The sequence below is a fragment of the Brachyhypopomus gauderio genome, chromosome 2, assembly GCF_052324685.1.
Source record: "Brachyhypopomus gauderio isolate BG-103 chromosome 2, BGAUD_0.2, whole genome shotgun sequence".
Classification (NCBI taxonomy): Eukaryota; Metazoa; Chordata; class Actinopteri; order Gymnotiformes; family Hypopomidae; genus Brachyhypopomus; species Brachyhypopomus gauderio.
The window spans coordinates 35,344,317-35,362,298 of record NC_135212.1 but is presented as its reverse complement, the minus strand read 5'-3'; the positions used below and the strand labels follow the sequence as shown (position 1 = coordinate 35,362,298).

Below are 17,982 nucleotides of genomic sequence, written 5' to 3'. Positions count from 1 at the left end.
TAGTTTAATGTTACAATGGATATTGTGGGTATTTTTTCACGAAAAAGAATTGCTCAGTGAACCTACTGAGTTTTTAATGGGTCATTGATAACCAGGTTCAGGATCTACGGTTTCTGTTGAAACATGTTCTAATACATTGCCCATCCAAGTCCATGCTTGAACAGGCTATAACCTTAAAATTTGGCCACAGTAATGGTAAATATGTAGACTCTTAGCTCACTCATTTGCCATTTTACCCATAAGTTGCTTTTTAGTGTTCTTCTCTGGTTTCAATATGATTATGTAACACTTTGGAAGAAATATACAAAATAGTAACCCAAAACTCGAGGCCAGAATGGCAAATATCTCCACAGCAACGGTTAATTTTCCAGGAGAGCTGACATAAGCTGGAATAAATGTGATCCAAACTGCACAGAATATGAGCATGCTGAATGTGATGAATTTGGCTTCATTAAAGTTGTCAGGCAGTTTCCGTGCTAGAAATGCCAAAACAAAACATAGACTAGCTAGTAACCCAATGTAACCCAGTACAGCCCAGAAACCTATGGATGAGCCTAAATGACATTCAAGAATGATCTTTTCCTTGTAGACCTTTAGATTTTTGAAGGGAAAAGGAGGGGATATTGTTAACCATAGCACACAAATAGTGACTTGTATGAGAGTGAAGGCAAGAACACTAAGTCTCTGCTGTGGAGGCCCAAACCATTTCATGACATTTCTGTCTGGAAGTGTTGCCCTGAAGGCCATTAACACCACAATTGTTTTCCCCAGAACACAGGAGATGCAGAGGACAAAGGTGATCCCAAACGCTGTGTGGCGCAGCATACAGGACCACTCAGAGGGCCGACCAATGAAAGTAAGCGAACAGAGGAAACACAGAGTCAGAGAGAAGAGCAGCAGGAAGCTCAGCTCTGAGTTGTGGGCTCGGACAATTGGAGTATTTTTATATTTAAAGAATATAGCTAAGATTAGCAATGTCATAAATGCACCAACAATAGAAACAACTGTCAGTAAAATTCCTATAGTTTCTCCATAAGATAGATATTCAGTATCCTTCTGTATACATTCATCCCTTTGTAGGTTTGACCAGGAGTCTTGATGACATGGATCACATTTAATAGAATCTGTTGTGGAGTAAGAGAGAAAGCATACATTAAAAATAGTAAGTTAGATACACATGGAAAATAATCAGCTCAATATATTATGTATCTGCTTTGTTACAAGAGTCATGTAGATGCCTTAAAACTGAGAATCAAGCAGAATCATTTGTGACTATAAGACTATTAATCACAGCAGTAATCCCAGCACCCCCCAGGTATTTTGTACCTGTCACATTACTGATTTCTCCTTCAGCACATGGTATACAGTCAAAGCAGCAGACAGGCTTTCCTTTCTGTACAGCCTTCCTGGTGCCTGGAAGGCAGTTTTCACTGCACACAGATATTGGCACCTATAATCAAGGGAAATATTTAATTGCTTGAATACATGTCCACTTCTATCAATTCCATTTGAGAAGTCTTTTAGTTCAGTCCAAGGTGCAAATCCTACCTTATTTTTATTTTGTGCCCACACAACTGAAGATACATTTATTGTTAATTGACTGTTGAAATGGAAATTGGAGTCATAAAGTCCAACAGTGACAAACTCATATTTATGGTCTTTACTTGTTTGCCAGTTTATGACCTCATATTTTGCAGCTGAGTCACCATTTTTATCAAAATACACCTCTTCCCCCTCTTTAGTTTTGAAATGCACCATTTTGAGCTGTTCAAGAAACTGAAGTAGTAGTCCAAAGTTAATGGTTAAAAGTTATATTTTTATGTGAAAAGCACAGTAAAAGGGTGTTGGGGGTTGAAGTAGTGCTACGTGTATGTTCCAAATGTTTAAGTGCAAAAATATTAACTTACTGTGAAAGGATCAGGCTGCTTCTTTGTTGGACATGTTTCTTTACAGCCCAGAAGGTCATGTAGGGTGTGTGCAATAGCATAAACTCCTTTATACACATTATTGAAATAGGGCATCAGGGACATGTCAGTAAAGGTGTTGTCCATCTGAGATAATTTCTCTTCACCCGTACACACTGGTACGTCCTCTGAATCATTCTGTACTTTATATTTACAATTAAACATTGCCTCCCAGAATTTAGTAACAATAGCACTGCTTGCAGGTTTCATTCTGTTTAAATCTAGAATGAAGTCCTTGAGACCAGTCACCTTTGCTTTGGGGACAGCCAGTCCTATGGCCCCTTGCAGTATGTTGTATTTGTCCTTTGTAGCCAGAACTGGATTTAACATCCAGTCCTCAGTTCCCACCCACTGGTATCCAGTGATTTTGTGCTCAAAGAATATATTCAGTAAAATTTCCAAGTCTGAGGGGTCAACAAATCCTACTATCACTCGTGAAGTGGAGCTTTTGATCTGTTGAATTATTCTCAAAACTTTCTCCTGTGAGTAGGTTCTAAAAAATGGAAGGGAATATTCTAAGCATATGTCCAACTGTTCTGCAGCTTCAGTAAATGCAGCCATTCCACTGTTTCCATAGTCATCATCTCTTCTTATTGCTCCCACCCAGGTCCAGCCAAAGTGCCTGACCATTTCTGCCAGTGCTCTGCTCTGGTGATAATCACTAGGAACAGTTCGTAGAAATGAGGGATATTTCTTTTTGTCACTGAGACACTCACAGGTGGCAGACTGACTAATCTATAACACATTTAAACAGGTGTCAAAAGTATTATGATAAATGTATATTAATGATTATTACATATGCCTTTAAAATTGGTGATAACTTCACAAAATATTTCACAAAACACTTTTTTAACAATTAAAATAATATTTTAATAGACATAAAGATAGACATAAATCACTTAAATTTTAGCTAAATGTTTAAAACATGTAAAGTGATTGTAATTATTTAAATCCTTACTAAGGGAATGTTCAAAGGGCCGATACTCATTGCCACAGCCATGGACACTGATGAGTATGACTCTCCTATTATGGCTTGTACCTGGGTTGGTTTTGTGCAGGGCTCATCTGAGACTGATTTATCATTTCCATTAACAAGTGCCATAGCCACCTGAACACCCACTGCTTTCAAAGTGCAGGTGTCATAGATCTTGTAGCCCAAAGAGACACCAGGCAGTAAAGAGGAACTGTTGTTGATCTCCTCTATTGCAAAAATCAAGGACTGTGAAAACTGTAGGGCTCTGACATCAAGACTTGATGATAAAAGAAACATTACATACATTTTTGAATAAAGACAAAGCTATCTATTAGTATATTACATATTCACAAATTGTCAGAAATTCTTACTTTACTACTTACTTTGTACACTTCAGTGGAGATGGTTTGACCATATAGGACGAGTCTATGATCTCCCAGCTGCTATGAAAGGAGAAAATGCCTCCAAGAATGATATCGCCATCCTTTGATAGTTGTGGGTATACAGACTCTCCTTGCAGAGTACAGGCAGTCCCATTAGATTTGGAGAAATTGATGATGGCGATTATTACATGCAAGAGAGCAAAAACGGGCTCCATCCACCTACAGACTAGAGATAATATTTATCAATGTCTGTTATGTATGATGTCTTAGCTGGTTGGACAGGAAGGATATCCGGTATTTATACAGATGTACAGGGAAATTGTCTGTGGAAAAATATTACTGGTAGGCCAATAGCAAAGGAGGTGTGACTGAAATGTGAGCAGAGAAGACATGGGGATTAAAATCTGCCTGTCAGATCTTTACCTGTGGACTGACAATGAAGATGTTTCTATACTAACTGTTTATATTGTCACTCCAGCTGTATATGTTACAATGAGGATTTTTTATTAATAAGCACAATAGCTAAACATGAACCTAGTCAACATACATAATGTAATGTGAGGCGTTTCAAAATGGTCACTGCTGATTGAAATGCTTGCCCTCTTAACTTATATAAGAGTGGTCAGGTGTGTTCCTGTGGGGGATGCAGGTTCTGGTGTTCCTCCATAAAACCATGGGGGTTTACAAAATGGTGGTTTACCTCAAGAGGTTCCCATAGCAATGGGATAAAACTGACTATTTGTATTTTGTTTATATCATTGTGTTAGTGTGGCATGTTTAGTCTCATTTTGCAGCTTGTTGTGTACTGGGAAAGGTTATGCTAACAGTGTAAGACTTCCACAGGCATGAAAATGGGTCAGGGGTTAAAAAGGTGAGAAGACCGGGGGGCGGGGCATGTGACGTCATTGGGATACGGCGACGGGGCGTTGACATGTGACCACATGGGTATACGGCGACGGGGGGGGAGGGAGGTGGGGCTTTTGGTGTACGGGGATACAGCACAGGTGATGCCAAATATTACGGAGCCCGTAAGGTGACATCATGTAAAAAATATAATAACGAGTGGCCACGACTTACTAACGCGTGCGAACAAGATAATTAAGTATTACTTTATATAAAGCCAGATCCTTAAACGCGAGAAGCGGCTTTCGCCATTCCAGATGGCTCAGTCAAAAAACCATTACGTCTTAATGAAACAATAAATACATCAGCGGCGAAAATGAGTGTAAAAATACCAGGTTCACATGTTTTTATTTTCTAACATGGGCTAAAGCACAGGGTAGACTCAAACGACAAGCGTTTACAACTTCATCTTCAACGTTTTCAGCCCTGTCACGAATGTTATCCTCACCCGTCCCTGGATTCACCAGTTACAACTACAGACACTAGAAAAAAAATCTCGTTTCTTATTTTATGTCACCGTTAACTACACGGGGTTGATGCGAACTTAATAGAGTTCTATCTATCTACCTATTTATCACAAGAGCTTGTGGCTCTGACAGTATTCAACGCTGTAGCGAACGGCAGTAACTTTGTTTTACCGCAAAATATGAAAACGATTGAAACCATTAATAACCCAATTAAATCCACTGGTAAATGTACGATCTGGTAAATGTAGTGGTAAATGTACGATCTGGTAAATGTACGCTCTTCTGACTTGTCCCGGTGTAGCACTAGGTCCTGCTTCTCGTCCCACTTAGCAGTAAATTAATAACATGAATGAAGAACGTTGGTATGATTGAAACGCTATTTGGCCTCTATGATGGTTCTGGGCGGAAACTGCTGGCCACTGTGTCATTGAAATTGCCGGTTTCGGAAGTGTTCTGTTTGCTTATTAAGTCAATATGATAATTAAAATATATACATATAACCTCCCGACCCCCCTCCCAAAAAAAAAAAAAAAAAACTCCTCGGATCTACACGATTCACGTAGGTCACCCTTTTCAACTTCAAAACGGCGAATTTCGCCGAAAGGTGACAGATTATCATGCCTGCTTCCATCACTCACTGAGAAGGTTTTTAGACTTTACCCAAAAGGTGGCAGTCCTGTGTTGAAATGCACTCTGTATGCAAATGTGCTGTTGTCTTTACCAGCAGCCTGATTCCCATTGGTTAACCAGGTTTTTGTGACTGTTGTCCCTTTGAGATGCTGGGGGGTATAAAAGGGAGAGGTTTGTGGGTGCAGGGGCTCTTGCTTTTCTTTTTCCTTTTTCTTCGGCCGCGGCTTCTTCACCAGTCGGTATTTCTGTTTCCATTAGGTATTATCCTTGTTACTTTAATCTAGAATGTTTATTTTATTGTTTTATATTTTGTTGGATATTGAATAAATATGGTTGCTTGTGTAGCCATGGTCTTCATTGGCTATAGCTATACTGGGACAGATGAACTCATTAAAAGTATTTAAGTATTTAAAATAGTAAAATCGTTGACTTTAAAATTCTTTTATTAACTTATAAAGCACTGCACGGGCTTGCTCCTGAGTACCTTCAGGAACTTATTTCCTATTACGAACCCCCACGCCCACTAAGATCACAGGGTGCTGGTCTTTTATTAGTTCCAAAAATTAATAAGGTAACAGCAGGGGGAAGAGCTTTTTCTTGTAAGGCCCCCCAGCTTTGGAATAATCTTCCTAAATGCGTCCGGGACTCTGACACAGTCACAATCTTTAAATCTAGGTTGAAAACCCACTTATTTAGTTTAGCGTTTGATAATTAATATCCCCCCTTAGATAAAAGTACAGATCCAGGGGTTCATAGACGAAGGGTTTTATGGTAGACTGGGGCGCTGGTGCTGTCGTCCTGTCACTGCTCGTGGTCACTCAAGTTTGTTGACAGTGCAGTGGACGGATGCCATTGTCTCAGAATGCCCCCAAGCCTATGTTACCTTCTGGTTCTGCCTTTTTAGCTAGGCTGTAATAATTTAACTAAATGCCGGAGTTGCTGCCACACTCCGGAAATGTTTATAATTTTACCTGTCCTGTATATGTCCTCATACAGAGCTAATTTTCCCTGTTTCATTTCTCCACATGGCTGCCCGCCTTCTTGAGGATTAATGAGATGAGGAGACCAGCGATCCATCCTGAGCCAGCCACCTCCTGCCTAACCGGATGCATACATCATGATGGACAATATTACATATTTTTCCTTTTCTTTCTCTTCTTTCTGTCTAAATTGTTGTTGTTGTCATGGTGACCGGTGTCGGCCAGAGGAGGATGGGTTCCCCCCCTGAGTCTTGGTTCCTCTCAAGGTTTCTTCCTCATGCAAAAAAACTAGGGAGTTTTTCCTTGCCACTGTCGCCTTTGGCTTGCTCACTGGGGGCTAGGACTCGGCACTTGTAAAGCTGCTTTGTGACAACAACTGTTGTAAAAAGCGCTATATAAATAAAATTTGATTGATTGATTGATTGATTATTAGAATCAGATAAAGGTAAATCAATGCTAACACCAATTCCCTCTCAAGTATCCCATCTGCTGCGCATGTTTATGATAAACCTCTGACAAAGCAGCTATTGTTTATAGCAAGGTACTTTATAAAGTTGGTTAGGTATATTCCATAACCTGCACTGAGCTATTTGAGAAGTGATTTCTTTTAGATTCTTACCAACTATAATTTGGAGTCAGATATTTTAAGTTTTATCCACATCAATCCTTCTTCTGCACCCATTACCATCCTTGGTTGTAGGCAAGCAGATATAGTAGTTGTCACGGTACGGAGGGCCCCCTATTGGTTGCCCCCGTCTACAGCGGCAGATGTCCTGTATTGTTGCGTTGTGTGCATCCCTCAGGTGGGCGGAGCCCGTGAACCGTCTCACCTGAGGGTCGTTTGTTTGCCTATATATGTCTTGTCTTTGTACCAGTTGACCGCTGGTTATTATATACTTAATTTGGATCAAGTCACGGGTTTTTGGTTTGTGCACTTTCTATATTAAGCCATCCTTTTTCCCTGAGACTTGACGTAATCGCTTCCATTTTATTTCGCTCACCCTGCCCGTCACAGTAGTCAAATATCATAATTAAAACGCCCTCACTTTCTTTGTTATATGGGAATATATATACTCTATTAAATTCAATATTTATTAAATATGTTTTCAATTGCATGATCAGTACATCGTAGATCATGGGTGTTCAAACATTTTGCAGTGAGGGCCAGATTAGGTAAAATGAAACTGTGTGGGGGCTTATCATTATCTAATTTATGTAAATTGTCTAACATCACATAATGGTGGGGTTAGGGTGGTGATTTGTTGGGAAAGGGTATTATGTGTCTGCCAGGTCTACTGCCATCTTCTGTTGAAATTTAAAATACTACAAATATATTTTATGCTGTGGTCAACAGTGCTGGCGGGCTGCATATTTTTGATTTTAAGACAGAGGCTGCAGGCCAGTGGAAATGTGAACTTTGGACATGCCTGGCTTAGATAAACTGGCAACAATACTGGTAATAATAAAGGTGGGTTGAAAATATGGTTCACAGGGCATAGAGGACAAATACATGCATTTCACTATGGTGCTTTTATTCTGCTATGGTGCTTTTTGTGGCTCAGTGGATAATACTACTAACTCTGATAGAGGAGATCATCGTATAGGCATCGATCTTAATGTTAAACTGACTATGAGTGATTTAAATAGAGATTTACACCGGCTCAGTCGTCGCCCGGGTCAACAAGGTGTGCGACAGATACTGGAAGAGTCACTCATGGACGAGTAGAGAACAGAGAACTGTTGGAAAGCTACTACTCAAGCAACCCCAGTGTGAGAGGGTATATGCCAAGATATGGGAACTATGGATTCTTTGACACCCAACATCAATTACAAATTACCTCTACTGTGACCATCACAGACTAATCAGCTGACGTGCTTTCACAGCAACAGTGACAACAGTGAGATGCTTAGCTATAAAATCAGCACTGAGACTAAGGATACATATCGTCCATAGAGAAGGAGACTAAGGACACATGTCCTCCATATAGAAGGAGGCTAGAGGCCAACATAAATGGAAAGACGTTAGCCAGCTAGCAAAGCAACAGATATTTGACCAAGAAGTTACCCAAGATGTACAACAGGCTGACCATCCCTGAGGCCTTGGAGACTTCCAAGCAAAGACTAATTACGTCTGCCAACAAGATCTTGTCAGGCAAATATATTGTGGCAAAAATAAGTTATGGCTCAATACCGCTCTGGGCACGTGTGCACCACAGCCCCCTAGTAATCACTGGTGTGTGTGTTAACTGCACAGATGGGTTAAAAGCAGAGGACAAATTTTGATTGCGGTGTAAATATGGAACATTTACATACATATAAACAAGACTTTTTGAGGTCACCATTATGTGCTAGATTTTCCATGGAGTTGACCTGTCCCCGATACAGTTCTACATAGACCTGAACCCCCACAAAAAGAGGAGTTTGGCAAATGGAAATTATGAAAAGGAAAGCAGCTACTCAGAGGAGAGCCTGGGCAGTGCTCAAATAAAGAAAGAAACAAAAGTTTGACTATCCCCCAATCTACAACCATTTCAGTGATAAGAATATCTAACCCAAACTAAACTAACAGAAATACAGAGGGTGGCACCAGCCCACTTACCTAAGGTATTTATAAAATGTCGACTCTACATCTGCCCTGCTCTCAACCCGAAATAACAAACTAGATGATCTACTCCCAAGCAGTCCTCCTGTAATAGTACTGCACCTGTCATCAACCTCTAACTTAAAGGGTTTTGTGAAGTCAGGTGCAACCAGCACTGGGCATGCACAAAGGAGAGCTTTAGCACCTTGTAATGCTGTGCATGTCGCAGAGCAAGAGGGTGGACACAAATGCTTAGGAGAGTGAGATTTAATAAAGGGAATTCAAAAATCAGTCGTATAGAAAGGCATTGGTCAGATAGGTTAATGAGTCCGAAACATTAACACAGCCAAGACACAGAGACATAATGAATAATAATAATAATGGATGGTTTATTGTCACATCGTACAAGTACAAAGTGAAATTACATTACCCGGGACCAGTGTTAAGGCACTGGGAGCCCTGAGTCAGAGAAGCCACAATAGCACTTACGCACGCAGCCCTACACTCTTAAACATTATGATAAACATTAGGAGGAGACAAAAAAATATGACCACAGATTATTCTCACAACAGAACAACAGTCTGTGTGCATGCAAAAAATCCCCATAGCACATACAAGCATTGATAACACAGACAGTAAGCAGTGAGAGGCGTGATTCATCCAGATGGGGAGGGGGGGAGCCAGAAGCCTGGCACAGAGTTTTTTGTGTAAAAGTTCGCGGTGGAAGGCGAGAGCCATCTCTGACAGTCTCTGTGTGGGGGAAGGAGCAGGTAACCTTGACAATGACCTTCTGGGAGAGATTTGTTTGGGCGCCAATGCAGATAAGCAGAATGAAGAATTTAGCAAGGAGCTCATCCTTGGGCGTTTGAGCACACAAACTCCTCTTTAAGTCAGCGGTCTCCCAAAAAAAAAAAAAAAGTGTCAATTGTGTTGAAAGACCACCTGATCAAATCCATTTTCTCTTTAGAAATTCGAAGTGCAACGTCCGGTTACTGAGATAAGACAGAGAATCTAAGCTAAGCTAAGCAGGCAGAAGGGAGGGAGTGCAGGAGCAAAGATAAAGTGCGACCGCCTCTCTTGAAGGCCGGAAGAAAAGAATACAAAGAACAACTAGAAGCCAAGATACAGGACGATATACTTCAAACAAAGCAAAACATGGACTGAATACACAACATACCAACATAGGAGAAAAATGGGCATGAATCAATATACTGAAGAGCAAAGAAATGAGACCGAACAGGGAAACACAAACCAAGCACAAGGACCGACGCGGAGGTGAGATACAACACTGATAAAGTACACAGAAACTAACTAGACACAGGTGGGATCACTGAAGACAATGGCATGACAGACATAAAGGGAACCATGGCAACAGAAAACAAGGCAGGACTAAAGCCTGGTTTATACTCGACGCGCCGCGAGCGGCGCGAGGGTCCGCGCGGCGAAAATGACGTAATCGCTGTGGCTCCGCCCGTGCGCGAGGGCCTCGCGCGCTGTCGCGGCGCAAGGTCGTGCACCTCTCGAATTTTGTAACTTCGCGCGTGCGCCGCGCTTCAGCGCGATGGACAAAGTCATGTTTGCCGGGTTCATACACCTATACAAGGTGGAATTAAAGCACTTGTACGTCACTTTAAAGGTCCATTTCAATATTTCCCAGCACGTTAAACTTAAATATTTATACATATACTCGAAATGAATCGAAATAATTCGCTTTTTTTAATCACATTAGTTTATGGTTGTTTATTTTCAAAACGCCCAATCTTAACATCTTCACGTTCTCTCATGTTTCGCCCTGGAATTACAAGAGGCTCGTATTTGTTAACGTATCGTTTCGGACAACACTGCAAAGCCATAATTACGTTTGATGCCTGATGTGTATATATACGGTCTCTGGTCAGGTAAAAATGTTCTTTCCCCGGTTTTGCAGGGGTTTTTTATTCTCCACTGCCACCTATCGTTTCGGAGAACACTGCAGCGACGCTCGCGACGTTCGCGAAAGTATAAACGCCTACACCACTCGCACAGGGTCGCGCGAGGTGGGCGGAGTCGCGCGCTACGGTCGCTCGCGAAAGTATAAACCAGGCTTAAGGCCCCGTCCACACAACGCCGGAGGTTTTTAAAAACTGAGGTTTTTGTCTCCGTTTTCAAAAATATCTCCGTCCACATGATCAGCGTTTTCAAAAATATCTACGTCCACACGACGCCAGAGGTTTTTAAGTAAACTATTACCAAAACCTTTTATTTTTAAAGAAACATAGACCTCGTGCCTTTAATCAGTGACCTCTTAGCTTGCACTATATATGAAAGCATAAAATGTGCTTAAAAGTACAATAACAGACTGCAATACAATAGTATCTGTTGCCATGAACAATCAACTAGCCAGCCTCAACCCAGCTAATCACTGTTCAGTGCCTCAGTACAGGGTCATTGTTGACTGGATATTAGTGGAATCAGATAATTGGGTAACACTTTACAATATGGTTCCTTAATTAATGTTTAACTACTTATTAACTAAGCAATAGGTAATGGAGAATTATCATCATAGTTTTATCTTACTTATTCTTCACTATAATAAACTACTGTGTTAGTTCACATGTAAATAATTAATAACTAGTATTTATTTATTTTGGAATCTACTCATTTATGGCCCCTAATTAATGTTTAAGTACTTATTAACTAATCAATAGGTAGTGGAGAATTATCATCATAGTTTTTCATTAATTACTCTTCACTAAAATAAACTACTGTTAGTTCATATATAAGTAATTAATAAGTAGTCTTTTAATTAATGTTTAAGTACTTATTAACTAATCAATAGGTAGTGGAGAATCATCATGATAATTTTTCATTAATTACACTTCACTAAAATAAACTACTGTTAGTTCATATATAAGTAATTAATAAGTAGTCCTTCATTAATGCTTATGTAATCATGTAATTATTACTCAAGAAGAAAATTATTAAGTGTTACTATTTCATAGATTACATGTCTAGGGTATTTTGGAGTTGGTAATATGTAGTGTAAAATAAAAACCCATGAAAAAGTGAATGAATGAGAAACAGCTGCAGGAGCTTTTTAGGTAATGTGCCACTACTCTACATGCCACTAGCATTTAAGTGTATATATATAGTCATTGCGGTCATTAAGCCACTACTGCGGTGTTAAAATCACAATTGACAAAATATGGCACATTTATTTAAGTCTGAATATAGGCCAATCTCTAATCTGTCCTTTATTTCCAAAGTCAGAGAGAAAGTTAACTTTGGAAATAAAGGACAGATTAGAGATTGCATTCTCTAATCCACAGCACTGAAACCGCACTGACTAAAGTAGTTAATGATCTCTTAATATCTCGGATAAAGAACGTTAGACCTTAGTGCTGCTGTCGACATCATTGATCACAACATTCGACTGGATAGGCTGGAGACACTCATTGGCATAATAGGTGTCTGTAGCACAACAACCAGGGCCTTTCCGTAAGAACAGTCACAAGGGCTCAGAGAGTGTCAGTGAAAGCACACGAGCACACATTTGTTACTTCACCAAAGCACTCTAGTTTATTTCACATGATGCCAGTCCTTACATATGTTTTTGGACTGGTCATATATATAAATAAACACCATTCATAGACACAAGATCAGAGAGATAAGGCATATGCCAATCATGAGCACACTTGACTAAAGTACAGCATAAAGCCTGGTTTATACTTGACGCGTTGCGAGCGGCGCGAGGGTCCGCGCGGCGAAAATGACGTAATCGCTGTGGCTCCGCCCGTGCGCGAAGGCCTCGCACGCTGTCGCTTCGCGAGGTCGTTCACCTCTCGAATTTTGTAACTTCGCGCGTGCGCTTCAGCGCGATCGACAAAGTCATGTTTGAAGGGTTCATACACCTTTACAAGGTGGAATTAAAGCACTTGTACGTCACTTTAAAGGTCCATTTCAATATTTTCCAGCATGATAAACAAAATTAAATAAAATATTTATACATATACTCGAAATGATTCGAAATAATTCGCTTTTTTATCACATTATTTAATGGTTGTTTATTTTCAAAACGCCCAATCTTAACGTCTTCACGGAATTACAAGAGGCTCGTATTTGTTAACGTAATACAGGAGAACTGTTCATTCTGACAGCTAGTTGTTGTGAAACGAAGTAGTTACAATTTCAACATTTTTATGTACTTTAGCCTAAATTCCAGCACTTTTCAAACCTGAAACACAAAGCAACATCAAACATGCGTCAGGTAAATGTTCATTCCCCTTTTTATGAGGGGTGTTTCTTTATACTACCACATATCGTTTTGGACACATGTGTCAAAGTCAAGGCCCGCGGGCCACATCCGGCCCACGAGTTCATTATCTATGGCCCCCTGGATGATATTTAATTACTATTAGAACCGGCCCGCAGGCCACAGCCGCCCGCTGGTGCTTTGCACGCACAAACACTACATTCCCCACAATGCAACGGTAGCCCACGAAGTCACTGCAGTGCGCACAAGCGGCGAGGGTCAGCACGGCGAAAATGACGTAATCGCAGTGGCTCCGCCCGTGCACGAGGGCCTCGTGCGCTGTCGATTCGCGAGGTCGTGCACCTCTCGAAATTTGTAACTTTGCGCGCGCCGCGCCTCAGCGCAATGAACAAAGTCATGTTTGCAGGGTTCATACACCTTTACAAGGTGGAATTCAAGCACTTCTACGTCACTTTCAAGGTCCATTTCAATATTTCCCAGCACATTAAACTTAATTAAGTTAAATATTTATACATATATTCGAAATGATTTGAAATAATTCGCTTTTTATTCACATTATTTAATGGTTGTTTATTTTCAAAACACCCAATCTTATCGTCTTCACGTTCTCTCATGTTTCGTCCTCGAATTACAAGAGGCTCGTATTTGTTAACATAATACAAGAGAACTGTTCAGTCAGATAGCTATTTGTTGTGAAACGAAGTAGTTACAATTTCAAGCATTTTCAAGTACTTTAGCCTAAATTCCAGCACTTTTGAAACCTTTATTACTTTATTCATTTAATGTACAGGACATGTTTTCTTTGAAGGAAGTTAGTTTTTATCTGTTTGCTTGTTGAAAAATGTTTTCACTTGAAATTACTGACAGATCCATAAGAAAGTATTGCTTTATTCATTTAAGCATTAAATAATAAACACTGTGTTAGGACTTGGTTCAATAGGCTATGTGCAATCATTTCAATATGTTTTAATAAACATTGAACCAGTCCGGCCCTCGGCTTGTAGCAAATTAGGTTTTTTGGCCCTCAGTGTATTTGACTTTGACATCCCTGGTTTCAGACAACATTGCAAAGCCATATTTACGTTTGATGCCTGGTGTATATATACGGTCTCTGGTCAGGTAAAAATGTTCTTTCACCGGTTTTGCAGAGGTTTTTTATTTTCCATTGCCACCTATCGTTTCGGAGAACACTGCAGCGACGCTCGCAAAAGTAACGCCTACACCGCTCGTGCAGGGTCGCGTGAGGTGGGCGGAGCCGCGCGCTACGGTCACTCGCGAAAGTATAAACCAGGAGTCCCCCTCTCCCCTGGTGGAACATTTACTTCTGTCTGGAACATGTCTTCATTCCTGTCTTCTGAGAGTGACACAAAACTTCCTGTTTAGGCTGCACACAATGTTCTAAAATAATGTATGCAATTACAAATTTGTCCTTGTAAATAATGACTGCTCAGAATGCACAAACGTAAAATATGGTGTCCCACAAGTATCTGTATTGGGCCCCATATTATTCTCATTATATATATGCTACCACTAGGCACAATCATTCATAAGCATATTTTCTTCCATTGCTATGCAGATGATACTCAGTTGTATTGTGACGGGCAGGGTGAGCGAAAATAAATGGAAGCGATCACGCCAAGTCTCAGGGAAATAGGATGGTTTAATATGTAAAGTGCGCAAACCAAAACCCGTGAACTGATCCGAATTAAGGATATAATAACCAGCAGTCAACTGGTACAAAGACAAGACATATATAGACGAACAAACGACCCTCAGGTGAGACGGATCGCGGGCTCCGCCCACCTGAGGGACGAACACAACACCACACCCACAGGACAAGCTGCTGCTGTAGACGGGGGCGACCAGTAGGGGGCCGCCGTACCGTGACATGTATATATCTTCTAATCCAGATAATGTCAATACTGTTGTTTCTTCTTGGATAAAATTCCTCTTACCCTAGATGGTTTTTCAGTAAAAATCTACCTGAAAAAGCTTAGGTGTCACTATCGATTGACACATACATATGCAATGTCAATAAGGCTGCCTTTGTCCATTTACATAATATTTGCAAGTTATCAGATGCAGAAAGCTGGTTCACACTTTACAGATTAAACTAATATAAAGTGTAAAGCTGTGAGGAATGAGGCAGGATGCATGGACGAGTTCCTTCAACACGTAGCTTTATTAGCTTACACAAGTGAAGAAACTGTAGCCCTCAGCAAACCATTAACACAAACGGATGCAACACTGAACTGAATATATACTCACACAATATATACTTGACACAATGAGCACCGCGTGTAACACATTGCACTAACAAGACAGGTGAACAGCCACACCCACAGGAAGTACATATACTTTATACACACACACACACACACACACAGAGAATACATCTACACATGCCCAAAGGGAGGGGCCTGGGGCTGTAATGTGTCATAAAGGTATTTTAATTGGATGCTCTAGTCCCTAAAGAAACAGAATCCTAAATAGGGCTAGAAGGGCTAGTTTGTCTAAACTGGAAAAAACTGTCGTATGTCTTTTAACAAACGTCCAATAAGGCCATCACGGTGGTTCTTTCCAAGCCAGTATGTCCACTCGATAACTGCAAGATGCTCCTTCAACAGTTTTTCAGTTCTGTTCCCTCGCATTCTCCAAATTTGGCCTTTATAGATAGCCCAGGCTCTTTCCAAATGTTGTGTATGGCCACCACTCAGAGGGTCAACAAACCATCTTCTGTGGTTTACACTGAAGTGCATATATCCTGCATTTTCAAGTGCCCCCATGTAAGCTCTCCACTGATCACTTATAATTGTTGATCCTCTACGTACATGCCTTCTGATTATAGGGAGCAAGTGATGTCGTGATCTTTTTTCCACCAGCCTGAGAATGGGCCTTCTCCTATCTTCTCTCACACCAAGTATTCCAAAAACCCACTTTCTTCTTTTCCAGGTGCGCCCAAATCTACCACGGCCATACTGTCAAAAAATATATATATATACATATTGCAGTTATGACAATATTCTCAATAGTATTTGCCATATAATCACTCAACTACCAGGCATGTTATAATATGCTGACATATCCTCTTACAGTAATAAAAGCAATTCAATTATTTGTATTCCCATATGAGACTGAGAGCTGTATGCCACCACAGAGGTTATTTTTTATCCCACAAAATTTGTTAAAGGAATACTCCAAAATTTTAACCTCACCTGTTTTTTTTACATCATACAGGTTTCATTTCTTCTAGCATGTATGACAATACTATGGCACTGTACAGGCCAGATCTATGTGTTTCAAGTCACCAGGTTTCCTAATCAAAGATAAACATATTGGAATGATATGAGAATTATTTTCTGGGGTATTCCTTTAAAATTTGTGCCAGGGTGAATAGCTCACTATAACACATATTATACATATCAGTTAAAACATATAAAGCCAGGTCTGAACTGAGAGCTGTTTTTACCAAGATCTGATATATATCCAGGGTAACAGCTGATCTTACCTTACGTTTATGACAGAAATTACTTTCATCTATTATCACAAACTCTCTCTGTCCTCCAACTTGCTGTCCTGTTCTTCTCCTCTTCCTTTTTATTGCACTCTTGCAGATCATTCGCAGTGTTTTATTCATTTTGGATAGCGTGCGTGTGCTTCCACAAACACCGTCTTGTATCAGATCGATTTGCCGCAGCCGTAATCCTTGTGCAAACCTAAAAAGAAAGATTGTAAAAACTCATGCATCACTTTTAGATTCTTTTAGGGCCTGCTGACTGTATTGTACTGAGTGGAATGAGTGAGTGAGTTTGTCACGGAGTTAAAAGCTAGGTCTGTGAGGGACCTCACATCTATTTAAAATAGCCAAATATCACCAAAAATATTATATTTTACTCTATATTCCAGACATATTAATTTGGTATGTCTTATGTGTTAAGACAAAGGCATTTTTGTTAGTTTTCTTTTGTTTCTTCTTTCTCAAAAACACACATTATATGTCCAATGGTTTTCAGACATTCCTTCTTTGTAACGCGTAATGCCCAGGCAACCCCTAAACTCAGTACTAGAGGAGCTCAACCCGACTACATCCCCCACCCATCTCCAGAATACTAATTATCTCTGCCAAAACCTGTTTGTAAAAAGAAGAAAATTAGAGTAAATAATTGTTACAGTTTAAAATTGCATCATAACCTTAACAAAAGAATGTACTTCAAGCAGCCAATCAGATTTCAGTTTTTAACCTGCTCTAAGTAAATGCCCACCCACTATTATTGCCATGCTTATAAAAAGATTAGGAAAATATTGAACTCTGAAATACAAGGAGATCAATAATTTCACACCTGTGGATAAATTTAATCCAGCTTTGAAGACTTATCTTGCTCCTCTCAAACATGGATCCTGATCTGACTGACTTCTTGACCGTCTTCCCTCTGTGGGTCTTATACCGACACTCCCTGGGCAAGAAATACCAGAGAAAGCATAACATTGAAATACAGTAAGATACACCAATCAGAGTAATTGTTCGCAGACCAATGCTTTCAGCTTAGGCCACCACTGATAAACAGGGTCTATTAATTAAGTACATTCTCATGCAACAATAACTGTATCACATGCCCATTGTCTCATATAGCTTTACTACCATACTACTGCTTAATTTTGTCACACAGACCGGTAAAATGTATTTAATAAAAGCTTCTATACTAGATGTGATAATTATTATGGAGCATGTAATGTTCTGTGAGTTAACATAGTGTCAAAAAAGCATTAATATTACACCACATATGTAATATGTGAAATATGAAGGGCAATGAGGGCGGCATGGTGGTGTGGTGGTTAGCACTGTCGCCTC

At 40.1% G+C, this 17,982-nt stretch overlaps 1 protein-coding gene across 1 annotated transcript; it reads right to left on the bottom strand.

The window, feature by feature from the left end:
* Positions 1–216: 216 nt before the first annotated feature.
* LOC143501323 (extracellular calcium-sensing receptor-like) lies at positions 217–3,535 on the bottom strand. Its single transcript, XM_076994985.1, has 6 exons — positions 3,321–3,535; positions 2,923–3,214; positions 1,908–2,699; positions 1,549–1,776; positions 1,327–1,450; positions 217–1,124 (listed from the first exon to the last, which is right to left on the bottom strand). The coding sequence occupies exons 1-6, from the start codon at positions 3,533–3,535 to the stop codon at positions 217–219; spliced, it is 2,559 nt and encodes an 852-aa protein (XP_076851100.1).
* Positions 3,536–17,982: the final 14,447 nt, after the last annotated feature.